General features: G+C 51.0%; 1 protein-coding gene across 2 annotated transcripts; it reads left to right on the forward strand.

Annotated features, from left to right (window-relative positions):
• The first annotated feature begins 883 nt into the window (after window positions 1-883).
• ITGB2 (integrin subunit beta 2) lies at window positions 884-21,728 on the forward strand. 2 transcript variants are annotated; one of them, XM_074145019.1, is made up of 17 exons: window positions 884-1,032; window positions 12,609-12,683; window positions 14,330-14,396; window positions 14,752-14,840; window positions 15,135-15,318; window positions 15,519-15,689; window positions 15,935-16,176; window positions 16,528-16,683; window positions 16,891-16,986; window positions 17,126-17,215; window positions 17,534-17,674; window positions 17,952-18,136; window positions 18,901-19,145; window positions 19,405-19,624; window positions 19,793-19,998; window positions 20,082-20,248; window positions 20,510-21,728. In XM_074145019.1, the coding sequence occupies exons 3-17, from the start codon at window positions 14,333-14,335 to the stop codon at window positions 20,573-20,575; spliced, it is 2,322 nt and encodes a 773-aa protein (XP_074001120.1). In that variant the 5' UTR covers window positions 884-1,032; window positions 12,609-12,683; window positions 14,330-14,332; the 3' UTR covers window positions 20,576-21,728. The 2 variants fall into 2 exon arrangements, with proteins under 2 accessions (XP_074001120.1, XP_074001119.1); XM_074145018.1 differs by lacking the exons at window positions 884-1,032; window positions 12,609-12,683 and having other exon boundaries at window positions 14,333-14,396; window positions 19,405-19,627; window positions 19,784-19,998.
• The last annotated feature ends 904 nt before the right edge of the window (window positions 21,729-22,632 follow it).

Below are 22,632 nucleotides of genomic sequence, written 5' to 3' on the forward strand. Positions count from 1 at the left end.
AATTACAACTCCCTGGGCACGGCCATCCAGCCAGTTTTTTACCCAGTGAAGAGTACACTTGTCTATGCCATGATTCGCCAGCTTGTCCAGGAGAATGCTGTGGGGGACGGTGTCAAAGGCCTTACCAAAGTCCAGGTAGACAACGTCCACAGCCTTCCCCGCATCGAGCAGGCGGGTCACATGGTCATAGAAAGAGATCAAGTTGGTTAAGCAGGACTAAACTACTAACTACTCTCTACTACTAAACTACTACTAAACTACTTTATTATTATTATTATTTAGTGCTCTAAAGAGACTGAGAGATAGTTGCCAGAAGCCAGTTCCTTTCTGTTCAGGTAAATACTGTTGCGGTACATTGGGAGGAGTTATTGCAGCCTGCACAACACAATTTGAAGGCTGCTTAAAAAAAAACTACATAGCCCTGAGATGTGCCACAGCAAGAATGGCGCTTGCATCCTCTGCCAAGCGAGGAGGCCTCACTACACCAGCAGTGAGCCCCAACACAAAAATTTTAGACCCCAACCCAGAGTCTGAAGGGAGCCAGATCCCTGTCTACTCCACACCCAGGGGCTACCGGTAGCTCCCAAAGGAACCAGTTTCCCCCACTACCAGCATTATTTGCTTGCTAGGGGAATGGGCTGGCCCCCAGCGATGCTGCAAAAGATTAAAAGTGGGGCAAAAGGGATGGTTTTTGGGTAGGGTCCGTTTCCTGGGTGCAGTGGGAGGACTGCAGACCCACTGGTGTAGCCCAGGAGGGAGATCAGCCCCAGCCCCCAGGGCAGGATGCTCTGGCAAGGCTTTGGCCAGCACGAGTGGGGATGGGTGGTGGGGAAGAGAACACGCCCTCCCACAGCCACGGCTCTGACTTCCTCCTTTCTGCCCCAGCCGACTGCGAGACAGAAACAGGAGGGAAGGATTGGGGTGCATCACAAAGCTCCCAAAGCCTGGCTGCCTTTCCCAGCTAAGCTTGAGAAGTTGAGACCATCCTCATCCCAGCACAAGCGCAGGACGGAGGAGAGGGCTTGATGCAAGGTGAGGACAGCATGTCAGTTTTCTTTGCTTCTGTTTCTCCTTTCTGGGGGGGGTGAGAGGCAGCTAGGTGACATGGCGGTTTCGTAGCTCTGGTGTTTCCAGTGAATTTGTTTTATAATTCCTGATCTAACCTCCCGCCACTTGAGTCCTTAGGTGAGCTTCTGGGAGCTCGGCGTGGTATCTCTCCCGCGTGTGGCATGGCGTGGTGGTCAGTCTGCGCAGCTTTTGCAAAGGCAGCTTGCCTGGTCTGTAACGTTTTTGCTTTTGGACATAGGAACTGGAGGTGGTTCAGGTGGTTATTGGGACCCCACACAACCCCTTCCTTGCTGCCTCATGGGCCTGGAAAGAAGATCATAGAGGGTGTAGCATGCTCCCCCTGCACCCTCACACATGGCGCTGGGGAGAGCAGCGCTGGCTGCGTGCTGGGCCGGCAGCACTGGGCAAGCACCAGGGCTGGAGGCTGCGCTGGTTCCCCTCCTGGGACCCCCATCTTCCTCCTCAGTTCCCGTACAAGTACTCGCCGCCGGCTGCAGGATGTGACGGCTCAGAGGGGAAGAGGGAACCATGGCATGAGGGCGGTGGGGACAGATGCTGGGAGGGGCTCAGTGCAGTGCCACTGCCAGCACACTGGCACAGTGAGGTGCGGAAAGCAGACTCCACAACCCGTGGGGTTGTAAAGTAGGTATGTTTATTCGGTGCCGGGCAGCACGGGGGGTCGCCCCACCAAAATCGTGCGTGCCCACCGCGGCAGTTAGCTTAGGATTTATACAACCAAGCCTTACATGTTCAAGGGGCGCCTATACATATCCATGACCTTTCCCCAAAAAGGCGGTCTTTATTACAATGAGTTACGAGAAATCATTTCCATAGTCTCCACCTTTAACTTCTCCCAGCTGCGCATGTGCAGTGTCTCCTGGTGGTCGTGGGCCGGGGTCTCGGGGATGAAGGCCGGATGAAGGCCGTATGTCTTCCTCGCTGTGCACCTCTCCCCTTTAATGTTAATGTGCTGCTCCAGGCCACGGGACTGGTTTCAGCCAGATGATCACTCTCTCAAGACAACTGGGTTCCTTCTTTGAATACCAATTGTTCCTTTATCTCCCATGAGGCCGATGTGACCACTTTATTGTTTCAACACATCCTCTCTTTGCCTAAACACCTTGGCAATGGCTTAAGGCTATAGATACACAGCTTAAGCCAAGCAATGGCTCTACTAACCCTTGAGTGTTATTTCCCCTTATCAATCCCCCCTTTTCTAAGAGATTAGTAAATTCTTTTACTTATTCCTACAGCATGTTTTCTTTCTCTAAGCATTTCTTAAAATATTTTCCTGACTCGACTTTTTGTCAAAGCTGATGCTTCTTCCAAAGTTCGTAATCACTTGCGGTTCCTTTTGCACAGCACATAAAGCATCTAAGTAAGGTGCAAATCGCAATCCCTAAGACTATCATTGTAATTAATAATACAAACAACTGCTTCAACCAAGCAAAGTCAGGCAGCCACAAGGTTAATTTTTTCCAAAGATCAGAAAAACCAAGTGAAGTATCATCTTGAGATACTTGGTGTAGTACCCTTGACTGTTGCCAAATTCGAGCAATGTCCGTTCTGGCCAACGTGAAAAGGTATCAGTTAATACTAATAAATATCGATACCCCCCTTTTCTTGGGAGTTCTGCTGCCATTGTTGCCCAGGCCTGTTGCCCTTCCCAATTTGGCCCATTTCTGGTTTGGGGGTATTTTTGGGATTAGTCTGGAGGCAAAGACCGTACTGCTGAGTCACTTGTCTCACAGTGGTGTATAAATTTCTAGCTACAATTTCTCTAATTAGTTGTTTATATAGTGCCTCTGCCCCCCAATGCCTCTTTCTATGTTCTTCCCTTATCAGAGACCATACTAGATAAGAGGGAACGATTAGTTTCCCTTGTGGGGTGAGAGCCCATCCCTCCTCATTATATGATCCTTCTAGATCTGTGATAAGCTTCTGATCTTCCTTGGTATATTCTGGCTTACCTTCTAGGGAAATTTGCCCGTCAGGGATCAAAGCCCCTTCTGTTTTTACCTTTGCTTTGGCTACTTGTTTTGCCTCTCTGTCCGCCAGCTCATTTCCTCTTTCCAACTCCGAGTTTACTTTCTGGTGTGCCTTAATGTGCATGATCGCCACTTTCTCAGGGAGTTGGACTGCCTCCAGCAGTTTCAGGATCTCCTTTGCACGCTCGATGTTTTTGCCCTGTGAGTTCAATACCTTCCAGATTGCTCCATGCGCATGTACGACTCCAAAGGCGTATTTCGAGTCTGTACAGATATTCACAGCTTTGCCTTGGGCCAATTCCAAGGCATGGGTCAGAGCAATTATTTCTGCCTTCTGTGCCAAGGTATTCATGGACAAAGGCCCTGACTCTATTACTTCCTGACTGGTGGTAATGGCATATTCGGCATGCCTTTTACCGCTCAGGACATAGCTGCTTCCATCCGTGAACCAGTTTTCCGTGTTTTCCATAGGACTGTCTCTCAGGTCCGAACGGCTTGAATATGTTGCTTCGATGGCCTCCAGACAGTCGTGATGCACTGGTTCCACTGAGGAAAGAGGCTGGATTGACAGTGTTAGTGACTACAATCTCCACATCATCTTGTTCTACCATTATAGCCTGATACCTCAAGAATCTTTGTGGGGAGACCCAGTGTCCGCCTTTCACTTCTAATACTGCAGATACTGTATGGGACACCAACACAGTCATTTTCTGGCCCAGGGTGAATTTTTGGGCTTCCTGGATGTTCAGTACTACGGCCATGACCGCCCGCAAGCATCCAGGCCAACCCTTTGCAGTTGCGTCCAATTGTTTGGAAAAGTAGGCAACTGCTCGTCGATACGGGCCCAGATCTTGTGCTAGTATTCCCAGGGCAATCCCCTGCTTCTCGTGGGAAAAAAGAAAAAACGGCTTACTCACATCTGGGAGTCCTAAGGCTGGGGCCGACATCAGGGCCTTTCTTAGCAACTCAAAGGCCTGCATGGTCTCTTTGTTCCATTCAAGGTGTTTCTGTTCAGTGGTTGTTAGTGCGTACAGGGGTTTAACAAGCAGTCCGTAGTTATAGATCCATAGTCGGCACCACCCAGTCATTCCCAGGAAAGTTCGTAACTCTCTCACTGTTTGCGGTCTCAGAGTTTGACATATTGTCTCTTTTCGGGCCTGTCCCAAAGTCGTTTGTGCAGCACTGATTTCATAGCCCAGATAAATCACCTTAGGCTGCATTACTTGGGCCTTCTTCTTGGATACCCGGTATCCCTGGAGCCCCAAAAAGTTTAGCAGACTCACCGTCCAGGCCATACAAGCGTCCTTTGTCTTGGTGGCAATCAGGATATCGTCCACATATTGTAACAGTTTCCCCTCCTCAGGCAGGGCTTCCCAGGACTCAAAATCTTTTGTGAGTTGGTTACCAAATATAGTAGGGCTGTTTTTGAACCCGTGTGGTAACACCGTCCAAGTAAGCTGAGTTTTACGTCCGCTTTTGGGATTTTCCTATTCAAATGCAAATATTTTCTGGCTGGCTTTATGGAGAGGGAGGCAAAAGAAGGCATCCTTCAGGTCTAAAACAGTAAACCAGGTTAGTTCAGGTGTCAATACAGTCAGCAAGGTGTATGGATTCACCACTACCGGATAGAGGTCTTCAGTTATCTTATTTATAGCCCGGAGGTCCTGGATCACCCGGTATGACCCGTCGGGTTTACGGACAGGTAATATTGGAGTGTTAAAATCAGATTCACATTCCTTTAGTAACCCCAGTTGTAAAAATTTTTCTGTTACTGGCTGAATTCCCTCCCTGTCCTCCTTCTTCAGGGGATACTGTTTGATTCTTACTGGCTGTCGTCCTTCCTTGAGTCTGACCTCAACAGGTGGAGCATTTTTTGCTTTCCTGGGCACATCGGTGGCCCATACCCCGGAGTATACCTGGTTCGTGATTTCTTCGCTGATTTTTCCCTCTGTGGGAACACTAGCTAGGGATAAACTCATTATTTGGATATACTGCCGGTCATTTACCTCCAGAGTAATCTCTCCCTTTTTAAATTTAATTATTGCACCCAATTGTTCCAACAAATCTCTCCCCAAAAGTGCTTTCGGGGAGTTGGGCATGTACAAGAATCTGTGGACGCCCCATTGTTTTCCCAATTTATATCTCAGAGTTTCACAAAAATATGCCTTTTCACTTTGGCCAGTTGCCCCTTTTACCATGATATAGTCATTTCCCAGGGGCATCAGAGCTTGGTTTAAAACTGAATACGTTGTCCCTGTATCAACCAGAAATTCCACCTCCTTTTGCTCCTTCCCTTAGCTTCATTATAACCAGTGGATCCGCTAGGGTGGATTTCCCAGATCCCCGTCAGTCTTTCTTCTGCAGCTTTTGGAGCTTGCGCCTAATATCTCCTGTAGACTGACCTAAGAATAAAGAAACTAGTTGTTGTATTCCTACCTCAGACCCAGGATCCAGCGGTGTGTTACGGTGCATTACGTCCCTTAGTCGATCCAAGAATTCGGATGGTGACTCGGAAAGACCTTGTCTAATTGCATATAATGCTGACCAATTTATGGTTTTGGGAATGGCCCTCTCCATTTCTTTTGAAATCCACCCCTGGTATGCCTGCAATTTTCTATATCCACAGACCTGTTTGCATCCCATTTGAAGGGGGAGGTATTCTTTAACATCTCCTCCTGTAGTTTTATAATGATCCTCAGCCAAATCCCCTGCAGTTTTTAAAATTAATTGTTTTTCCATCTCAGTCATATATTCTAATAATTTGGTTACACTTACCGGATCATTCCTGTAATCCTTGGCAACCCTTTTCCATGCCTCTAAATCGGTGATGGAAAAAGGTACCTTGATTAGCATCGTCCCGCCATCTGGCCCTACCGCCTCTCGGAGAGGTGCCTGTAAGACTGTTGGGGTAGACTTTTTTCTAGTACGGGAGGATACAGGGCTGTCCGGGGGAGTGGAGGTTCCGTCCGAGTCCACATCCTGTTCCTGTGATCGAGGGGGAGGCTTAAGCAAATCAGTTAGATCTTGTTCTGATGCCCAGTGGATTTTATTTACTCTAGCGCACCTTTGTCCAATACTGCATGCCGAGCAACACTGCCTCAGTTTACCTTCAAGTTCTTTGTTATTTTCCCGCTCGAGGGCGAGTACCATAGGGTCCTGTGGCGGCACCATTCCATAGTCCCTTTGCCACTCCGGGTGATTTCGGAGGGTTAAAAACATGTCTGCATATGAGACTTCATCCCATTTTCCTTCCCTCCTTAAAAACGACATTAATTGCAGGATGGTGTTATAATCGATTGACCCATAAAGTGGCCACTTAACTTCATCTTCCAGCTTATACATCAGCCACCATTGATTGCAATATTTAATGAGAGTCTTCTTATTCTTTGTACCCCCCGTTCCAACAATGTTCCTCCAGTGTGTCAATATACAACCAAGGGGGCTTTTCTTTAAAATACCCTTATTCTGAGTGTGACACATCTCTCCAGATTGTTTCTTGTTAGCTATTGTGCTTCGTTTTAATTTCCACGCGAACCTTTCCTCACAGGTCCTTACAGCCTTCTCCCAATCTTCTTCCCAAGCATCCCAATCTTCTGGGATTAAAGTTTTCTTCCCACATATAAACTTTACTATTTTGGACTCTTGATGGGCCCTTTCCCAATCATAAAACCGTGGGATTAGAGGAGAGCATTTGGGACACTCAGCTCTCCGCCTCCTAGATAAACAATACCAATTTTTCTCACAAGATTTACATTTCAACAGGACCCAAGCCGAATGCCAATTTTCAGGTAATTTGTTAGTAAACCCACACACAAAACAAGGGATCACCCCCACGTGTCCGTCAATATGGGGGTTTAGAAAGGTATCTGGGACAGGTTGTTCCCAGTCTAGGGCCACTGTCTGTCCGGCAGGTGTTAAACACACTCCTAAATAAATTCGTCCCTCTCCCTTCTTATCCAGTCCCCTCCTTCATTTAAATATTCCCAAGGTTCGAGCCCAAACCACCGAAGGAGTGACTCTCCCTGTCCGGCCACTTTGATGATCAGCCAGACCCCCGATACTTAGGAGATGGACTAAACACCACAGCAGTCCAACTTACATACATCAAGACATTTACAAATTTTTACAGACGTTTCAGGCGCTTTGTCCGTCTCTGGCCGTGTTCCTCGCGGAGTCACGGAACCGCAAATCGGGACTCCCACTCGCTTCACAGCAGCGCTGTGTCTCAAACACACGCATCCACACACAAATGCTCTTAACATAAAATACCCGGGCATTTACAAATAAAACGTACAATCATTGCTCCAGTTGGTATCCCTCCAGCAGCTGCAAATATTATTCAAGTAATCATATCACAACTTTGAGAGGCTCACTTACCCTTCTCCTGCTTCTTATACAGTCATTAGCAGGTCCTTCCTGGCTCCCGATACTGGGATGCAGCGGTGACCTCGGATTTGCTCGATCTACCCCCAAGATCGCTAGCGGCCGCTCTATCGGTCAGCAAATCCCCTATTTCCATACAGGGTACCCTCCTCCCATACGGGGACTATGCCGCACGCCAGACGTCTCTGCGCGATTTACCGGCGGCCCCGGCCAAGCGTGGGCGTCCCCTACGACTTACTGGCCCCCCTTAAACATACCGTTTATCCGCGGCCTCAGGAGGTTGTTGTCTAGTCCCGCGGTGAGCGGCTGGGAGTGGAGGCTCCTCCGAGGAAAGTGCTCGGGGCGCGCCTAGGGGCGTCCGCTCCGCAGTCGATCCCGCAGCCGAGCAGAGTGCCTCCTGCCTGGCTCGCCAAACCGACGTGCGGAAAGCAGACTCCACAACCCGTGGGGTTGTAAAGTAGGTATGTTTATTCGGCGCCGGGCAGCACGGGGGGTCGCCCCACCAAAATCGTGCGTGCCCACTGCGACAGTTAGCTTAGGATTTATACAACCAAGCCTTACATGTTCAAGGGGCGCCTATACATATCCATGACCTTTCCCCAAAAAGGCGGTCTTTGTTACAATGAGTTACGAGAAATCATTTCCATAGTCTCCACCTTTAACTTCTCCCAGCTGCGCATGTGCAGTGTCTCCTGGTGGTCGTGGGCCGGGGTCTCGGGGATGAAGGCCGTATGTCTTCCTCGCTGTGCACCTCTCCCCTTTAATGTTAATGTGCTGCTCCAGGCCACGGGACTGGTTTCAGCCAGATGATCACTCTCTCAAGACAACTGGGTTCCTTCTTTGAATACCAATTGTTCCTTTATCTCCCATGAGGCCGATGTGACCACTTTATTGTTTCAACACATCCTTTCTTTGCCTAAACACCTTGGCAATGGCTTAAGGCTATAGATACACAGCTTAAGCCAAGCAATGGCTCTACTAACCCTTGAGTGTTATTTTCCCTTATCAACAGGGACCTTCCTGTATGTCCCTGCACCCCTACGGGCCTGGGAGAAGAGGTAGGAGAGGGGGGTGAGACCCTTGCTCTCCTCCATCTCCCTGTGTGCTGTACACTTCAAATACTCTGCCAACAACCATTGAAAGTGCCTGGTGGCGAGTGGGAAGGACAGCAGAGGCTGTGGGCAAGCCAACCCCGGGGAGAGCATATCCTTCCCAAAATCTCCATGGCTCACAGATGCAGGAAAAATGTGGGGCACACCCCAGGTGTCAGGGAAAGCAGTCTGGCATCTGTTTCTGATGCTTTTCCAATGCCACGGCCCCAGCTCCCAGCCTCCCAGGCAGGAGAAAAGTGAGTAAGTGAATACTCACAGAGGCGTCGCACCCTGTGGCTGGTACGGAAGCTAGTACACGGCTTCTGCAAGGTGTGGGAAGGCTTTAAACAGTCTGTTTCTCTGTCACAGTTGTCACATCCTGCTTCACACGGTGGTTTTGCAGTTTTTCTGTCTTCATCCTGGTGCTGTTTCAGTTGCAAGTGATCTCAGCATGCTGGAAAGCACAGTGCAGGATGATTTATTTTCCCAGAGAAAGACATACTTGAGTCACCCCAGAGCTGGTGGTGATCAGGGATCCCTCCTTTGCTCCCACGAAACACAAGCTCTCTCAGCTCCAGGGGACAGGCTGTGACCTTGGTCCTGGGTCCCTGTTGTCTCTGTCCCGCGTCTCTGCAAACCCATCAGCCGTCACAGCATCCCCACTGGGATTGGCCAAGGGGTGATGCCCACTGGACATCAGACACAAGAAACGGCTTCTCTGCTCTTAAAAATCCCAGACAACCCAGGGCACAACAGCCAGTGGGGCAACCCTTTCTCACCCAAACAGGGCTCTGACCCAGGAAGACCCAATGGCACAAACCCACAGCCTCCAAGGGCAGGGCAAGAGTCCCATGGGTTCCCAGGAACCTCGGCACTCAGAACAAAGGGACAACACGGGCCAGGCCCTTGGTGAACTTGGGAGAGGGCTCAATCCACACACCCATCCCCTGCAGGCATGGGAGGCTACTGGAAGGAAATATATATGAAATGTATACATATTTCCCATAATAGGATATAGGAATATATATATTATTATATATATATGTATAAAAATACTTTTATATATTTTTATTTTTATATATTTTATATTTTTTCTGTAATTTATCTATATAAAAATATATGTAAAAATGTATATACGCACCCACTGCACAGAGAGGTTCTTAGCCAGCCAGCAGCCCTGTGTATGACCACCTGCCTTGATGGGAACTGTCTGCATCACACAATGAAGTGATAGAAGAAATGCTCACAAGCCAACAGACATCCACTGTCCCATCTTTGCTCTATCCTGCTCTGCCTGTTTACCACCCGTGCATGAGGTCTGGGGCACCCAGAGTGATGGTGGGGGGAGGGGCAGTGCTGCTGGGTGCAATACCCAGCATCTCTGTCACAGCATGATGGTGATGTGGCGCCAGGGATGCTTGGGAACATGGAGGAAGCACCCAGGAGCACCAAGGCACAAGCAGCGACACCAGTGCCACCTCACCGATCCAGGCGGATGGTGCAAATGCCCTAGACGTCCTCCGAGGATACTGGGCGCAAGAGCATGTCCTCCTGTTTAGCAACAAAACAGATAATTAGCAAAGCACTGAAGGGGAGTTGTGGCTAACAGACTGCAAGACTCGTCTCTTCTGTTGAACGCTCATCTTATTTATAGCAACGATATCACCACTAGCATCAACATTAAGCCTATTTACAAATCCCGACTCGCTCTTTCATGCTGCACAGCAGCCTGCTCCATCCCACTGACACCCCCCAGCATGCCCAGTGCCCTGAGAGGCTGGCATGCCCCAGCTCTGCTCCCTGCCTGCACGCAGGACAGCACCTAGCCCTTTCTTCATGCACCTTCCCTAAGGCCACCTTCACATTTTATGGCTCGCAGACCCTTCAGGAGCATCTTGCTCTTCCTGAGCCGTGCCAGGTATATAACGTATAGCCAGCAAGAGATGGTCCATAGATGGAATACCCTGGTGGCTTCTGCAAAGGGCTCTTGGTGATGCAGTGCCCCAGGCCTAAGCCACCCAAGGCATGTGGCCAGAAGATCAGAGCTCAGGGCCAAGGAGAACCCTGGTCCTGGGCTGCAGCCTTCTCCCCCCAGTGCCGATGCCACCACACAGCCCTGGCCAGGGAGCAGAGGCTGGTGGCAATGCGCCTTGGCCCTAGCCAGTGTGCTCAGTCTTGGCACCCCACTCCCCACCCTAGGATGAAGGTGGTTGTAAAGCTCTGCAGTTCTGCTCCTTCACACCAGGGCATGAGGATGGACTGTGTACATCCCTCTGCTTGCCTTAATTTATGAAAAAGAGGAAAAATACCCAACATGCCAGGCAGAGCACACCCAGGAGAAGATCATCCAGGACTGGCTGTGGCAGTACATGTCCGGGACTGAGCCAAAGGGATCACCAAGGGGCTTGGAGAAAATGCTGCTGAGGCCCGACACGGGCCCTGCTAATGATAGTCATATCGAAAACCTGCTTTCCCCTCCCCTGAACAAGGAGGCAAACAAAAGCAGAAGCCCCATTTGTCCTCTTTGAAAGTCACCCTACGTCACATACGCACTTAGTCACCCACATACCCATGAATAATTTCCCTCCACAGCAGAAGAAAAGAAGTGGTGAGCTTTCTTCTGCTGCTCTCCCCTAGCATCAGGATGTGCTTTACATTCTTGTTGCAGGGGAAAGAAACAACTTTGTGTATTAGAAAGGCATCCAGCCCACAAAATGAACTCTACATTACATTACAAAACTCGGTCAGAGAGCCAGAGCTGGGCATGTGTTGAGGTTCCCACTTTATTTATGGGGTTTGGGAGCTTTTTTAAATCCAGTTTTAATTGGAAACTTGCCTTATTTTATGAGATGAGCCTGTAAGCAGGAAACTCTAACCTCCAGCAAGCATGAGGAGGTCACTGAGCCTCGGTCCACCCCATCACCATCCCACACCTTGGTATAGCAGCAGGAGTTAAACACTTGGAAACATTGGGCAGGTGGGATGGTAGGAGCTCATCCAGCCCATGGGTTTGGTCCCCAGAGCCTGTGTGAGAACTTCTAGCTTGTAGAAGAGCTGGAGCCTAATTAGGCACATTTGGGGTGTTGATCAGCTGAGCGCTACAGGAAACAAGGGTCGGTGTGGCTCTTCCCTCCTGCCAGCAGTGGCAGCTGTCGCTGGGCAAGAGCCTGTTTCTCTGGCTCTATTTTTTGGGAGGGTTTGCAGAAATATGAGGTCACACTATTTCAGTATCACCAGGGTACTACTAATTAACTGGGCATATGCGGCAATCAGTAACAAATGAAGAGCATGAGTACAGCTAAGAGTACAGTAAATGTGGTCATGATGGAGACAGCTATGCCTAGGAGTGTAATGTTGCTCTTGGAGGACCTCTCAAGTCGGGCTGGCACAGGTTACCAGGCACATCCCGGCACAGGGTGCCACAGCCCTATTGAGTGATCAAAGTAATTTCATAGCAAGGTGCTCCCAGGAGGGTGCAACAGGGATCTGGTGCCCACGCCACCTTGTTAAAAGCTTTTACTGTTAAGACCTTTTTCTTTTCTTTAAGAGTTTTTACCTGTTGTCTGCAAGCTCAAACGCTGCTGGCAGTATTTGGAGGTGACAAAAATGCATTGGGCCAGCTAAGCACAGCAAATGCAGATCACGCAGGATGGGATCTTGCAGCTGTGACAATAAGCAATGGCCTTAAAGACTTACCAAGGTGAACTGTGGTGGTTGAGAGGGACTTGTGGAGGATGTCTTTGTGAGGGAGGGCTCTGTCCACCCACCACTCACCTGTCTGGTCTTGGGCCAGACGAGCTCCTGGGCCACGTCACTGTGAGGGTTTGACTGGGTGACCACAGAGGTGCCTCTTGTTGCCTGTGCAGCTGTGTGGTGGCAAGGCTGCTGGAGCTCTGCCAGGGAGGCTGGCTCCAGGGCAGGATGGGGTTCCCAAGGCTGCAAACCTTCATATTCAGTGACTGCTTAGCAATCCTGCCACATCTCAAAGTCCGTGCTACAGCTGGGAACCCAGCTTCATTGTGCAAATACCACTGAAATGATAGCCATCGACCTACCTAGACTTTCTTTCTGTCCTCAGGAGGAGACTAGACCTTCTTTCAAGGCTGATCAGTGTCATCCCTTACTTATCTGGTATCTTACAGAGGCTGACCAGGTAAGAAAGGACATCCTGACATCTCAGAAGAGGATCTGAGCTGCCCTATATATTAACCTGGCCCCAGTGCCTTTTGAAGGTTTCCCTTGTTTTCTCATTTGACTGTGAGCTGTTAATTTGGTAGATTCACAAGAGGGGGTGGGGGTGTGGGGGGGGTGATGGCACTTTGTGCCAAGTTGCAGTAGCTAGGGAGTGGTTGTTTTCTTGCTCAGGGCAGTGTCAGAACTATTTCAAAACAAATGACCTGTTTTTTGGATGCTGTGTTGCTAAAAAAGGGCAATGTTTGTTGTTCCTTTGTGCTTTCTTATTCCTTTTTCCTCTTTTGACAAATTCCTCTTTTCTCACTTCCCCATGTGTGTCTGTGTTGCAAGGCTGTGACTCTGCTGGGTTTTGCTCCCAGGCAGTGCCCAGGGAAAGGCATTAGAAGAAATGATGGCATTAATGAACATGATCTCACGGACACTATGGGAAGGACACTGAAAAAAATCACTCCCTGAGAGTGATTTAGCCAACTTCACGGATGGCATAAATTTCTGGGATCAGGAGATGTGCTTTGGGGTGAGAAGTGAGTAGTGTGAACAGCAAGGAAAAGCAATGTGAGAATTTGCTAGTGAACAGAGTCTCTGTCACACTCTGAAGTGGTGTAACTGAGGATAGCAAGTGCTTGTGGGGTTTGAATAATGTACTGGAAGACCTTCCCTGAATGCCACTAAGAAATGTGTAGCCGTCTCCCCAGCCCTGGGGTCAGAGCCCCCACCCATGGCATCGCGTCCTGGCTCCCCTCCCCGTGCGGGTCTGATTCCAACACCCTGTCCTTCTTACTTGACCTGCACGTTGTACAAGAGCCAGCCTGGTGGTTGCCACACCGAGAGGCTGGACCTCAGCATGCAGTGCAAGCCAGCCTCTCCACTTCCCTCAGAGATGGGACTGCAGCTTTCCTAGGATGTCAGTCACCCATGCCGTGATGTTGGAAACCCTTGCTTGTTGGAAACACTCAGCAGGAAAACTTATATTAATTCACTACATGAAATACTTCATTTCCTTGATGAAACAGCTAAATGTAAAGTAGTAATAGACTTTTTTTTCCCATGTATCTAGTACACCTTGCTAGATAGTCCTTTTGTTAATGTTGATTCCAATTCCCATACAAATATAGCTTGACACAGAAGCTGAAAAATCTCACATCTAGTAAAAACTAAATGCAGCGCTTGACATTTTCCAATGTTATGTAGATATAATCACGTAGGTTAAACAGTCTGGATAAACACTACATCAAGCTTTGCATCAGTTCAGCTGAATGTATAGCAATACACTGCAAGTTAGTTCCCGCTCTGTGGACTTCCACATTTAGTCCAAAAGCTATGTTTATTGGAAACCAACTTGTTTTTGTAAAAGCACACCAGCACCCATCCTGAGTCAGCCCATACACCCAGGGTGGCTGCCCTGACCCCAGCTGCCCAACTCCCAGGGCTGCGGCAGGGTTGTGCTCTCGGGCTCTGAGAGGTCTCAGGCTCTGCCTGCAGTGAGACAAGCTGCAGGAAGGGCACATCCCCCTTCTCTGTAGCCACTTTCTATAGGGTTCAAGGGCTCCCTTTCCTGTAGCTGCCATGCACCAGGTGGTCACAGGGAGGCTTTTTGTCCTGCAGAAAATGTCACATGACTGCTGCCTCCAGCTGCCGGTGGTGACCTGGGTACTGCTGCTGGTGATGACAGGTGAGCCTGGCCTGCCCTTCCTCGCTGCCTTTCCCCCAGCACCTTACATGGGCAGTGAAATGGGGAGGGACCCAAATATTGCCCAACAGTGGTGGGAACATGTCATTGAGAGATGTGCAAAAGCCAGATCCTGCATTTCCTGGGATCTGGAGTTAACCCAAGACAGCCTAGCTGAAGGTCAGTGGGACAGGTGAGATCCCTGCCAGGGCCCCCAGTGTGGGTTTTATAGGCAGGGTGGGCTCAGGACAGCATGGGTGCCCAGTGCTGTGTGTCAAAGCACCCCATGGCTGCCACCACTGGAGACTGGCCTCTCCTCAGTCCCCACCATGTCAACTCTGTCTTCTCTCTGTTTCAGCCTTTGCCATGGAGTGCCCCAAGATCAAGGTGGCGACATGCAAGGACTGCATCCAGTCCGGTCCCGGCTGTGCCTGGTGCAAGAAGCCGGTAGGTCCACATAGCCTCTTGTGCTGTCAGCCCCCAGAAGTCAGCTAACAGGCAGCAGGGTGGTCACCCTGCCCATCTGGCTCTGCCTGTGGTGGAGGGGGGAGTCTGCATTGTGGGAGTGTTTCATGTCCTGCATGGTGGATGGGACCAGGAGGGATCTGACAGACAGGACCCTTCAACCTTCCTTTCTCCATCAATACCCCAGAGACCTGGTTTGGGAGCTGGGTGATCTTGTAATGAGCCCATTCACCTTGTGCACCTCTGATTTTTTCCTGCTGATGTGGCAACATGCAGAGTTTCACTAAAGCCGGTGAGCCAGACTCCATCCGCTGCGACACCATCGAGCAGCTGCAGCAGAGGGGATGTCCGCACAATGAGATTGAGTTTCCAGTCAACAACATTACAACGACACAGAACAGTCCCTTAAGCAATGACATACAGCTGACTCCCCAGGAGGTGCACCTGAAACTGAGGATAGGTATGGTCTGCCTGGCGTTCCCAACACCCTTCCATTTGCCCCCAGGCTCAGTCAGAACGCAGGGCACATCACAGCCCACATTTCCCCCCCTTTTCTTCCAAAAGAGAGGAGGATCCCAGTGAGGGGCAGGAGAGGGGTGGGTGATGGGGCGAGATGTGAGCCACAGCATGGCAGCTGATCCCGGCGTCCTGGTCCCACAGGTCAGCCAGCTGTATTTGAGGTGAAGTTTCGCCGTGCCATGGGGTACCCCATTGATCTCTACTACCTCATGGACCTCTCCTACTCCATGCTGGATGACCTGGAGAAGGTGAAGAAGTTGGGAGGGGAGCTGCTCAGGGCACTGGAGAGCACCACACCATCTCGCCGCATAGGTGAGCCTGTCTTTGGCACTGGACCCTGGCACAGCTATTCGCTGCCAGGAAGAGCCACAGGGCTGGAGCAGGATGCAGGTAATGTGCAGCATGACCCATCCTCTGCCAGGCTGGAGAGTGTGCTGGGGCAAGGGACGTGGACACTTACATGGGGGGTCGGCAGATTGTCCATCCCCTGTGCTGCAGGGATGCCTGCTGGTCCCTGCCTGCTCCTGCCTCTGATGCTATGGTCCTGGATGCCCTAGGGTTTGGCTCCTTTGTGGACAAGACAGTGCTGCCCTTCGTGAACACACACCCTGAGAAGCTGCAAAACCCCTGCCCCAACAAGGACAAGCAATGCCAGCCTCCCTTTGCCTTCAAGCACATCCTCTCATTGACTGACAATGCCAAGAAGTTTGAGAGTGAAGTGGGGAAGCAGTTTATCTCAGGGAACCTGGATGCCCCAGAGGGAGGGCTGGATGCCATGATGCAGGCAGCGGTGTGCGGGGTGAGTACCCGCACCCACCCTGATGCCAGCAGCTTTGGGCAGGTGTGAGGGCTGCAATCCACGCTCATGCACCATCGCTCAGGATGTGGCTCTGCCCCTCTCCAGGTGGGCTCTGGAAGCCCATTGTGTGTAAGTCTTGATTCAGCACTGGGCTGGTTACTCTGGGGGGGTATAAGAGAGCATCTTACCCCAGCCTCCTGACCCTGATCTCCTGCAACCCACTTCTTCCATGCCCCCTGCCCCACACCATGGCCAACACAAGACTTGCTATGCTTTGGCAAGGATTGTATTGTGCCCACTGGCACTGTCCTCCCAGCCCCACTCAGGGTCAAGTCTTCATGTCGCTTGCAGGACTTGATCGGCTGGCGCAATGTGACCCGCTTGCTGGTGTATGCTACTGATGATGGCTTCCACTTCGCCGGCGATGGCAAGCTTGGGGCCATCCTGACCCCCAATGATGGCCAGTGCCACTTGGAGGACAACATGTACAAAAAGAGCAATGAGTTTGTAAGTACCCGAGGACAGCTCTGGGCAGCTCTGCACCCTTAGCCTCACTCCCCCAGGCAGAAAAAAAAAAAAAGTCATATAAAAAGCCTGTTGCTGACACCACAAGTTCACCATAATTACCGTAATTTGGGCTGTGAAGCCTAAACTGTCCATCCTTCTGCTGGTGGGGGAGATCACGCTGAGTGCAGCATCCCTCTCCCTGCCTAGGACTACCCATCTGTCGGCCAGCTGGTCCAGAAACTTGCTGAAAACAACATTCAGCCCATTTTTGCTGTCACCAGTAAAATGGTGGATGTTTATAAGGTAAGGAGACTTCAGATAGTCCATGTGCCTCCTGTCCCTTCCCAGGAGGACAGAAACAGCTGTGCCTGTCCTCCTGCCCTGACCCCTGCTCCGATGTGGCATGGTGGAGACTGCTCACCTCTTTACTCTCTGTTGGCAGAAACTCAGTGAGATGATCCCGAAGTCAGCTGTGGGTGAGCTGAATGAGGACTCCAGCAACATCATTGAACTCATCCAGGTGGCCTACAATGTAAGTGCTGGAGGAAGCTGTGTTTCACCTGTCTCACAGAGCTTGTAGCAGGGAAAGGTTTGTGTGTCCTCACCATCAGAGAGCAGTTGGGACTTTGAGGACAGGACATGCTGAGTCCTGCCCACAGCAGCCAAGAGGTTCCTGTCTCTCCAGTACTATAATCTGCCTTTCCCAAACCACCCTAGGCAGCTGAGATCCCAGCCTGGGGTGCTCCCTGCCCCTATCCCCTGGGCTGGGTGGAAGCCCTGACCTGCAACCCCACACCCTGCTTTGGTCTCCTCTTGGACTGATGGCACTTTCTCTAACATTTCCCCACAGAACCTCTCCTCACGGATCATCCTGGACCACTCTACCCTGCCGGACATTCTGGATATCAAATATGACTCCATGTGCAGTAAGGACAAGGTCATCTTGGACGAAGCGAGAGGGCAGTGCGACAATGTCAAGATCAACGATGAGGTATGTTCCACCATACCAGGAATGCCCCACAGCTCACAAGGTTCCTGATACCCATCCTGTTTAATGGCAAGAGCCAAACACGTTGTTCCAAACTTTCTATTTACTTTATTTTTATTTATTTAATTTAATGCCAACAGTGTCCAAAATGCTATGTGAATGGGGAATCCTTCATTGTGCTATATGTGCATGTGCTCAGCCTGGGGCCGATACCACCCTCCGATTGCTGAAGCTATCTCACAGCCTCTGGCCCTTCCCTTCCTCACTCTGCACTTTCTAGGTCATCTTCAAAGTAAAGGTCACAGCCAAGGAGTGCATCAAAAGTCAGTCCTTCACCATCCGGCCACTGGGCTTCACAGACACCCTCACAGTCCACTTGGACAGCAACTGCAACTGCAACTGCAATGAACAGCCCGACCCAACTGCCTGCAGTGGGAAAGGCAGCATTGTTTGTGGGATCTGCAGGTATGTGATGTTACTCCAAAACACTGTTTCAAATGGTGCCAAAGCTGGGGAGCTGCTGGGAGAGGCCGTTGGCCCAAGTTGAGGGCAGCTGTGTGGTGCACTTGGTTCCTCCAAGCACCTCTGTGCCTGGAGGGTGTGGGGCTGGGTGAGGGCTCAGAAGAAGGGTGTACACATGGTGATCAGTCCTGGCCTGACTCTGCAGCTTTGCATCAATTTTCTTATTCAGAGAGGCGGTTTACGTTCGTGGAGGCAGGGAACAGAACAAGCTCTCTCTTCTGTTGATGGAGCCTCTGCTGCTTTCCTAAGGGAAAGCACCCACCCATCCATCCAACTATCCAAACATCCACCAACCCACACATTGAGCAGACACAGATTTCTCTAGACATTTGTCAAAATCCCTGTAGTTCACACAGGTCTTTAAGTGCAATTATTGCTTCATGGCCCTTCAGTGACAGGGAGAGGAAAAGTCTGGGTTTCCTCAGGAAACACTCAGATATCGTTGGCAAGGGTTTGGAAATTATGAACGTAACAATGATTTCTGGGCAACTGTTTGGTGTTCTAAATATGACCAGCAGGAAGATCAATGTTTCTGAGGTTTCCTCCCGATCAGCCACCCTGCTCCAGCATGGGGTTAGCACCAACATGCCTTGCTTGGGTTTCAGTGACACATTTGCTTCACTTTGGCTGAGGTCTGGGCCACACACTGGCTTCACAGCATTTCTTGTGGCCACTGACCCAGGCTCTCTCCTCTCCTTTGACGGCAGCTGCAATTCGGGCTACACGGGGAAAAACTGTGAGTGCGAAACCAAAGGCAAGACCAGCAAGGAGCTGGAGGGCAGCTGCCGGAAGGACAACAGCTCAGTCATCTGCTCGGGGCTGGGGGACTGTGTGTGTGGGCAGTGCATCTGCCACACCAGTGACGTGCCCGACAAGCAGATCTACGGCACCTTCTGCGAGTGCGACAACATGAACTGCGAGTTTCACAATGGCTCCCTCTGCGGTGGCAAAGGTAATGTAGCTGCATGATGGTTTCTCCAATGGCACATTGTTTAGAAAGATTAAATCCCCAGGCAGATTCTGCCTTTCCCTGCCAAGATCCAAGTGGGTAGGTTTGGGGGACCTGGGTCCCACCATACCAACCCACAGGACCTCCTTGACATGGAGGGTGTCATGGAGAACACAGGGTGGGTGATGCTCTCCAAGCATGAGCAGAGGGAGGGTGACCTGGCTCTCTGTAGGATCCTGGTCTGAAAGGTCTTCCCCTGCAGACCGTGGGAAATGCGACTGTGGGGAGTGCAAGTGCACGCCCATGTACCAGGGCAGCGCCTGCCAGTGCAAAAAGTCGACCGATGGCTGCTTGAACATCCGTGGCAATGAGTGCAGCCACCGTGGGACCTGCCACTGCAACCGTTGCCAGTGCCGAGGGGGATACCAGCCCCCATTCTGCCAGGAGTGCCCCGGCTGCCCCTCGCCCTGCGGCAGATTTGTGTGAGTTACATGCAGGGAGATGTCATAGCGGGCAGTGGGGATCCCTGCCATCTCCCGGGCAGGCGCAGGCAAGCCCTGCCTGTGCTTGGATAGAGCCCAGCCATGGCCAAAGCCAGGTGAGAGGGCCTCTTCCCCCACAGAGGTGAGCTGTGGCCACCTGTTTTGCAGTTCCTGCGTGGAGTGCAATGCCTTCATGAGCGGCCCCTTCGAGAAGAACTGCTCCCAGGCCTGCCCCAACATCCGTATGGCCAAGGCATTGACGGGGGTGACCAGGCAGTGCAGGGAGAAGGACTCCCACAACTGCTGGATCTCCTTCCACATGTTCCAGGAGGATGGTGAGGAGATGTACACCATCACTGTTGATCCTGAAAAAGGTATGCCAGCCCTGTTCCTCTGCCATGATGGCCTCACCACCTCACTGGGGGCTGCAACTGGACACCATCTGTCTGCCCTGCAGAGTGCCCAGAGCCTCCCAACATTGTGCTGATCGTGGGTGGTACCATTGCCGGTGTGGCCCTGATCGGCCTGGTGCTCCTGCTGATCTGGCGTCTCGTGACGGAGCTGTTTGACCGCCGGGAATACCGCCGGTTTGAGAAAGAGAAGTCCAAGGCCAAGTGGAATGATGTAAGAGAGCCCATCCATGGTGGTGGGTTGTGATGAGACACTCACATAAATGTGGTGGGGGCACCTGGAGGGGACATCATCTCTGGAGGCAGCCATGGCAGACCTGCCCACTGCTGATTTTGCGGCCCAGGGGGCTAAGCAGCCTATGGACTCTTCTGCCAACGCTGTCTGCACTGTCAGCTTTGGGAGCCGTGGGGTGGGTAATGCTCCACTGAAAATCCAATACAGCACAATGCAGGCCTCTCGCCTCTCTCTCTCCAGGCTGATAACCCCCTCTTCAAGAGTGCCACCACCACAGTCGTGAACCCCAGGTTCAACGGGCAGTGAAGCGAAGCAGCACCTGGCAGCGCTAGGACCTTGAATAAGGAAATGCCAAGCTAAGGAAATCTCAAACTAAGGCTCCCACCTCCTCTACTTTATCCTGTTGGTTTGTTCCCCTCTTCCAAGAGACCACCAGCACATCAGGCACTGGCTGAGGGACTCTACCATGTCTGTCTCCTGGTACAGTGCTTGATGGTTGGATTAGTGGAGTTGGGAGAAGGGAACAGACACAGCTTTACCACGGATGGAACCAGCAGGTCAGGTGTCACCAGTGGGCACATGCAATGGCTCCTGTACCAGTTACCAACTGTCTCAGCTCTTGATGCTAACTTTGCCTTCTGGCAGGAGTCTCAGACACCAAGCCCCAAAACCATCTGAGTGCTTTAAGCTTTCATCTGGAGCTGGAATTTCAAAACTGCCATTTTCCTTCTGCACTAGCAGGATCTGCTTCCAGGCTGCTCCATGCATTTGCCTGCTGCACTGGTCTCCACCACTATGTTTGCACTAGTTTCTAAAGCACTCACTGCCGAGTCGGATGTGGAGGGTCCACTAGGCTGGCAGTCTGCTGTGGAGGTTGCAGTGAGATGATGGGCCCTAAGGGCTAATGAGCACCTGTACCTGGAAATGAAAAGCAGCCAGGGAACATGCACTGAGTCGTTTTCCAAATCATCGCTGCTTCCCAGTGTCACTTCCCTCTCAGACCTACATTGTGCAAGGTTCTACTTGGGCTCATGCAAGCTTGGCTTACCAGGCCTTGAGCTCTCTGCATGACAAGGAGGCAAAGGAGCAGTTGTTTGAACTATGAAACATTGGTATTGAGCACGTGAAACATCGCCTGCAGCTCAGAGCTTAGCCACAGCTTCTTCCACCAGCCCCAGGGTGAGAGCTTTTCCCTGCTCTACAAGTGCATCAGACATGTCAAGGGTCTGGCTACAAAAGACCTGGCAGTACCCAGAGCATCTCCAGCTCAGCACTTTTCCAAACCATGCACAGCAGCTAATTGCTCTTATATTGTGGCATCATTTCTGTGAAACAGCAGTACAATTCCATATTTGCTTTAAGTTTGGGAATAGTTTGCATATAACTGTATTATGTCACATCTTCATTTGCTCTTTGAAGAGTTTAATGTTAATAAAAATTAATACATGAAGTAAATAGGATCACAGAATGGTTAGAGTTGGAAGGGACCTTGAAGATCATCGAGTTCCAACCCCCCTGCCATGGGCAGGGACACCTCCCACTAGAGCAGGTTGCTCAAAGCCCCGTCCAACCTGGTCTTGAACACTTCCAGGGATGGGGCAGCCACAGCTTCTCTCGGCAACTTGGGCCAGGCTCTCACCACCCTCACAGTAAAGAATTTATTTCTGGTACCTAATCTAAATCTCCCCTCTTCCAATTGAAAACCATTACCCCTCATCCTATCGCTACACTTCCTGACAGAGTCCCTCCCCAGCTCTCCTGTAGGCTCCCTTCAGATATTGGAAGGCTGCTGTAAGGTCTCCCTGGAGTCTTCTCCAGGCTGAACACCCCCAGCTCTCTCAGTCTATCTTCATAGGAGAGGTGCTCCATCCCTCTGATCATTTTAGTGGCCCTCCGCTGGACCCATTCCAACAGGTCCATGTCCTTCCTGTGTTGAGGACTCCAGAGCTGGACACAGTACTCCAGGTGGGGTCTCACGAGTGCAGAGTAGAGGGGTAGAATCACCTCCCGTGACCTGCTGTCTACGCTTCTTTTGATGCAGCCCAGGATGTGGTTGGCTTTCTGGGCTGTCAGTGCACATTGCCGGCTCATGTTGAGTTTCTCATCCACAAGCACTCCCAAGTCCTTCTCCTCAGGGCTGCTCTCCAGCCATTCTCCGCCCAACCTGTATTTGTGCCTGGGATTGCCATATCCAGGACCCCACACTTGGCTTGGTTGAACTTCATGAGGTTTGCACAAGCCCATCTCTCAAGCCTGTCCAGGTCCCTCTGGATGGCATCCCTTCCCTCCAGTGTGTTGACTGCACCACACAGCTTGGTGTCGTGGGCAAACTTGCTGCGGGTGCACTCTATCCCACTGTCCAT

Source organism: Numenius arquata, chromosome 3 (genome assembly GCF_964106895.1).
Source record: "Numenius arquata chromosome 3, bNumArq3.hap1.1, whole genome shotgun sequence".
Classification (NCBI taxonomy): domain Eukaryota; kingdom Metazoa; phylum Chordata; class Aves; order Charadriiformes; family Scolopacidae; genus Numenius; species Numenius arquata.